General features: G+C 31.7%; 1 protein-coding gene across 1 annotated transcript; it reads left to right on the forward strand.

The window, feature by feature from the left end:
• Positions 1 to 2,831: 2,831 nt before the first annotated feature.
• On the forward strand, positions 2,832 to 6,104 carry LOC104107415 (protein POLLENLESS 3-LIKE 2-like). The gene is made up of 4 exons (XM_009616213.4): positions 2,832 to 3,161; positions 3,844 to 4,056; positions 4,248 to 4,403; positions 4,952 to 6,104. Exons 1-4 carry the CDS (start codon positions 2,994 to 2,996, stop codon positions 5,795 to 5,797), a joined length of 1,383 nt encoding a protein of 460 aa, XP_009614508.1. The 5' UTR covers positions 2,832 to 2,993; the 3' UTR covers positions 5,798 to 6,104.
• The last annotated feature ends 283 nt before the right edge of the window (positions 6,105 to 6,387 follow it).

Here is a 6,387-nt window from a genome sequence, read left to right on the forward strand (position 1 = left end):
TAATAGCACCGCAAAGGAAAATAAGAGGTGAAATAACAAAATATCCTATAACGCGATGACATAATTTTCCCATTGAAATTTACAACTTTCACAGATTATTTTTCTACTGCAACTTCAAATACTTTAAAATTAAACTCAAGGGTTGTCCAAATAACAACTTATATCAAAGAGAACATCTATATCTATATATACTATATTAAAATCACGAATGTCCTTAGTGAAATGTTGTTCGTCTTTTTGGCCTTAAAAAATAAAGTTTATCTTGAATAAAATAGTCTTTTTGATTATTTTTTTAATATTTAGGAATAAATAATTTCCTATTCTTTAGGAATAGTTATTTAGTTCATTCCCTACTCTTTAGGAAGGGCAAAGGTCCAAATATGCCCTTGTACTATAGAAAATTGAGCACATTTGCTTTTCGTTAATATTTAGCTCAAATATGCCCTTACCGTCACATAGTTGGTCCATATATGCCCTTAGAGTTACACAGTTAGCTCATATATGCTCTTTTCGAAACGGAATACATCCAAACTAATTAGCTCTTTCGTTAATTGTATTAAAGTGTATTACAAACACTATTTTCTTTGTATTAGTACTTTTTTTCTTTACCTTTCTCTTTTCTTTCTTCTTTTTTCTTTTCTTCTCTTTTTTTTCCTTTTTCTTTCTCCCTTATCCGTTTCCTCCATTACTGATGTCTTCTCCATTTTCGTCACCAATTTCACTTGACAAAACTCATGAATTCCAATTATTAAGAAAATTCTCCCATAAGATAATCAAGTTCCAATTTCACTGGCCCTCTAAATAAATGAAATGAAATTATTCCAAAAATTATGGTTTAAACTTTAAAATAATATTAAAAAATCTCAACCTTTAACAATACTCAAAAGACCAAAATATTTAAATTATTTCTAGAAAGATAATTTAATAATTAAAACCCTAGAGTTCAAGTTGTAGTGTTATAAATTTAAGTTGTTAATCTTTTTTCAGCTGGACATTTTTTATTTTTTATTAACAATGTAAATTAGGGGTGTACATAGAACGGGTTGATTTGATTTTTATCAAAATCAAACCAAATTCATTATATCGGTTTGGATTGTTCGGTTTTGTTGGATTTTCGAATTTTTTGTTACATAAATATTATTTCAATCTTACTTTATTAAATTTTTTAGAACTAAATATATCTTCAGTAAAAATTAAAAAATTAAAAAACATAAGATCTATAAAAATATTCTTATGGGAGAATTTTCTTAATAATTAGAATTTATGAGTTTTGCCAAGAGAAAGATAAAGAAAAAAGTACTAATAAAAAGGAAATAGTATTTGTAATACATTTTAATACAATTAACGAAAGAGTTAATTAGTTTGGGTGGATTCCGTTTTGAAAAGGACATTATATGGGCCAACTGTGTAACTCTAAGGGCATATATAGACCAACTATGTGACGGTAAGGGCATATTTGAGCTAAAGTATTAACGAAAGGCAAATGTGCTCAATTTTGTATAGTATAAGGACATATTTGGACCTTTTTCGCTTTAGGAATATGCATTTAATTATTCTCTTACTACTTATAGAATTGATTTTTCAATGCGCTTTCAATTAACAGTAATAAAGTTTCCTTCACTTTCTCCATTTATAGATAGTAGCTAAATTGGTTTTTATTTAGTTTCATACCTGTATATAACTATAATATTGTAATTTTTTCCTATTATTATCTTAGTTCCAATAGGATATAAAGGATCTTTTCATAATTGTAATCAAATTATAAATGATGAATTTTTGAATTTTGGGTTAGAGCAAATCTCATGTGCTTTCTTAGGATCGCCTAGAAAGAGTCCTCTACATTAACGGAAAGAAGTCCTAGACATTAGGTATAACATTTCTTAAAAAAATTACTAATTATTATTTTTAATCCAATATAATTCTTATTAGATAAAATGTAATTACAGTAAATATTTAAAATGAGAATTTAAAGCAATAAGGAAGAAATAGTAATATATTTTAAATAAGTTTTCATTGATTATTATTTTTCGTAAATTTATTTACATTTATCTAGCAAATCACATCTCGCTTTATTCTTTATACAATAATAATAATAATAATAATAATTTATTTTTCACTCTTAACTCAAAATTAGTCATTTTTAGATTTTATGTTGTCATTTTATCAACTTTTTTTGTAATGTGTAAGACTAACCTCTTCATTCTCACATCTCTAAAAAAAAACTAAAAGATTAAATAGTTTACTTTATTTTATTTAACAAAGTTTTGAACAATCATGATAAAAGTACTTTTGTGTTATTTGTTTATTTTTAATATTAGATAATAAAGATAGCAACAATTTGGTCTTTATAAAAAATATATTTATATAATTTTCTAAAATTGTGCACTCATTGATAAGGAGTACATGCGTAAAGCACGCACTTTAAAAGTTAAATTATTATAAAAGTGGGAGAGTCTAAAGCAAATGCTTGATAGACCAAAATGCAACTAAACAATTACACGTAAGATATACATAATTCAATAATATTTATATACTATTTTAAAGTTTATACTTTATAAAAAACTATAGAAGTTAGGAAGATGAATTATTATATGATGAAAAAGTATAGAAGTTATGAAAAAGTACAGAATCAGAAAGGGGCAGAATAATAATGCAAATACTTTGGTGGGGGGGGGGGGGGGGGGGGCTGATCAGCATAAACGTAAAGTTAGCAGGGCAAAATCATTAATACCACTATTTTTTCGTTGAAATTAAGGAGAGACAACGGCTAGCAAATCAAACGGTAACCTTCAACGGTCGAATTATTCAAAAAAGACTCTCCCTAAAATCAGTCCATTTCTTCTTTTTTCCATCTTCAAATTCTCCCTCCATTACTCATTACAGTCTTCATCTCTAAAAACTCCTTCCTTTCCACATAATCTCTGCAAATTTTGGGTACTAATAGAAACAAAATTTATTCTATACTCAATAAGTACCAATAGTAGGAGCTGAAGATGGTGCAAGAGATGTGGAATGGACCCCCTGGTTTCAGACCAACAAAATCGGCGCCATCTTCACCGGCAAAGCCTCTTGGAATTTCCAAGATTCGTTCGGAATCCTTTCATATTATTCCCAAAGTACCTGTTGGTGACACCCCTTATGTGAGAGCCAAAAATGTCCAAGTAAGCTTCTTTTACAACCTTAGAAATATGTCAATACCTCTGAGTCTGAAATTGTGAAAAAGTTTTAATTTTTAACTACTTTTGGTAATCGACTTCTAGTTGAAGCAATTAGTATAATCAATGGCGGATGTTAGAAAATCCAGGATTTGATTCCTTTCATCTTGTCTTTAGTCAAAGGTCTACCGGAAACAGTCTTTTTGCCCCCACGGTAGGGTAGGGGTAAAGTCTGCGTACGTACTACCCTTCCCAAACCCCACTTGTGGGAACTCACTAGGTTTGTTGTTGTTGGGTTCAATGTTTATATTTTCGCGGTTGAATCTATATCACTCTTATAATTTTGGGTTTGCAACTTAGTATTTGTTGAAATTTAATGATATTCTACCTAGATATTTATGCTCCGTGCAAAAAAATAATCAGTTTAGTTGAACTCATTGGAATGACATTGCATCCACCGGATGTAGTATTTGGGGTAGCGGGTGTAGCTGCAACTACTGTATTCGACTCGAATTGTACATATGATGGATCAAATTTTGTTTTCAAGAATATATTTTTATACTAACTTTGGTCCTATTGATGTAAAATCGTAGCGAGTGCAATAGCATTAGTCTTGAATTAATGTTTTCAAGACTAATGTAATGGATGTTTTCATTAATTGCTGAATTGTTTTATTGTATGATCTCAGTTGGTGGAAAAGGATCCAGAAAGGGCAATTCCATTGTTTTGGGCAGCAATAAATGCAGGTGATAGAGTAGATAGTGCACTCAAAGATATGGCAATTGTAATGAAGCAACAAAATAGAGCTGAAGAAGCCATTGAAGCAATTAAATCGTTGCGAAGTCGTTGTTCTGATCAAGCACAAGAAGCTCTTGACAATATCCTACTAGACCTATACAAGGTCTACTATAATTCTCCAAGTTTACTAGAATATTTGCAGTTAATTTCCTTTTATGCTATGTAACAAACTTACTAGGTAGGGGTAAGGTGTGCCTACAATACACACTACCCTCCCCAAACCCCACTTGTGGGATTAGACTGATTCTGTTGTTGATGTTGTTGTTAACAAGCTATAATGTTGATATTATATAGAGATGTGGAAGATTGGGTGACCAAACAACATTGTTGAGGCACAAGTTGTACTTGATTCAACATGGCTTGGCCTTCAATGGAAAGCGAACCAAGACGGCGAGATCACAGGGGAAAAAGTTTCAGGTTTCTGTGGAGCAAGAAGCAACTAGATTATTGGTAAGTGATACACTTCTTTGGTTTCATTTTATATGAAGGTGTTTGACTTGTCGCAGAGTTAAAGATAAACTTTTTAAACGTACCAAAGTACTCTTAGAAAGGTGTTACTACTATTCTTTTTAGAATGTTAAAAAAAAAGGTCGTCATAGATTACTGGTAAATGATACTTCTTTGATTTTATTTTATATGACAGTGTTTGACTTGTTACGGAGTTCAAGAATGACTTTTGACACATACCAAAAATCATAAATGTGAAAGGTGTTCTCCTATTTTTTTTTTGGACTAGTAAATGATTGTAATTCTTCGGTTTCATTTTATATGACAATATTTAACTTGTCACAGAGTTTTATAAAAACTTTTGACACGTAACAAGTACTCTTAGAACCTTAAATGTGAAAGGTGTTACTTCTATTCTTTTTAGTACGGTCTAAATGGAGAAAAAGAGTCATAGAAAAGGGAACGACGAGAGTATAGTTTTAACACTTTTGTAATGACGAGAGCATAATAGAAATTCATTTAACATCAAGAAGTTTTTTCTATCTTTTCAGGGAAATTTAGGGTGGGCATTGATGCAACAAAACAACTACATTGAAGCTGAGGATGCTTATAGAAGAGCACTAGTGATTGCACCAGACAATAACAAGATGTGCAATTTAGGCATATGTTTGATGAAACAAGGAAGAGTTAATGAGGCAAAAGATACACTTAGGAGGGTGAAACCAGCAGTTGCAGACGGCCCGAGAGGCGTTGATTCGCACCTCAAGGCCTACGAGAGAGCACAACAGATGCTCCGCGACCTTGAGTCAGTGCTTTTGAATAAAGGTGGCTCTAGGCTTGAACAAAGCAAGCTTTTTGATGCATTCTTGAGTTCTTCTGCAATATGGCAACCTCAACCTTGCAAAGAACATAACACATTTACTAACACCAACTCATCCAAATATGCTGATGAGAACATGAATTCTAACATTATAGCTAACCATAGGGTTCTTACAAAGAGTATGCAACCAACTGTTTCACACGAAAACTTGCTAAATATTCGCGCTCCTCCATTTTATACATCCAAGATTGTGAGTGAGCCGACGAGTAGTACCCTGATGCCCGAAAATCTTAAGAGAACAAGGTCAGGAAATGCAGCTCACCCCATGAGAATGACTAAAGAGTCCAAAGGGACAGTCATAGAACAAGAAAATATGACGCGAAAGCAGTCAAATTCAGAGTTGTTACCAAATAGCAAGGATTTTGAGCAAGCGATAATTGCTGCAGCTTTGAATTCAAGTGATGAAATATTGAAGCCAGAAGGAGGAAGCAAAGATACTGGAATTCTTCCAAGGAAAATTGACAAAAGATTAAAAGTTTTCCAAGATATTACCTTGTCTTTGAGTCCAAGAGCTTAACACTATTGACTTTTTAACTTCCTTAAATCTAATTTCAACTTTTAAGTTATCGTAATTCATTCTTAGGTTGGAGATAAGCTTCTTCTCCTTTCACATCCTCAAGTAGGAGAGTAGTATGCAGATGGCAAGAGATTTTCCAAATGAAACCTGTGAACAATTCTTTGTTGAAAAGGAAAAGATGTTTACAATTAATATGAAGCAGATGACCCTTATTTCTCTTATGGTTCACTCACTTTCACTTTCATTGCCTTTGAAGTGTAACTTGGGCTCCCAAAGTAGCAATGTAGAATTGTGGTATTTACTATTCTATTATGAGCAGAGGAAGTTTACTACCTCCATCTTATATTATCTTCTGTCTTTTAAGGTTTTCAAACGCCCTTCATCTCTTCCTTGAATGTTTCACTAAATGAAAAAATTCTAGTAATTGGAACAACGACATGGATAAGAAAAGTAATAAATGATTTCTGGTTTTTGTAATCAAATATTTTTAAAACAAATTTAGTTTGTCATAACGACTAATATTAGAACTGGAGGAAGTATACATTTTTGCAGTGCTCAATGATTTCATCAATTTATAGTTCAAGATCTCC

This window comes from Nicotiana tomentosiformis, chromosome 9, assembly GCF_000390325.3.
Source record: "Nicotiana tomentosiformis chromosome 9, ASM39032v3, whole genome shotgun sequence".
Lineage (NCBI taxonomy): Eukaryota > Viridiplantae > Streptophyta > Magnoliopsida > Solanales > Solanaceae > Nicotiana > Nicotiana tomentosiformis.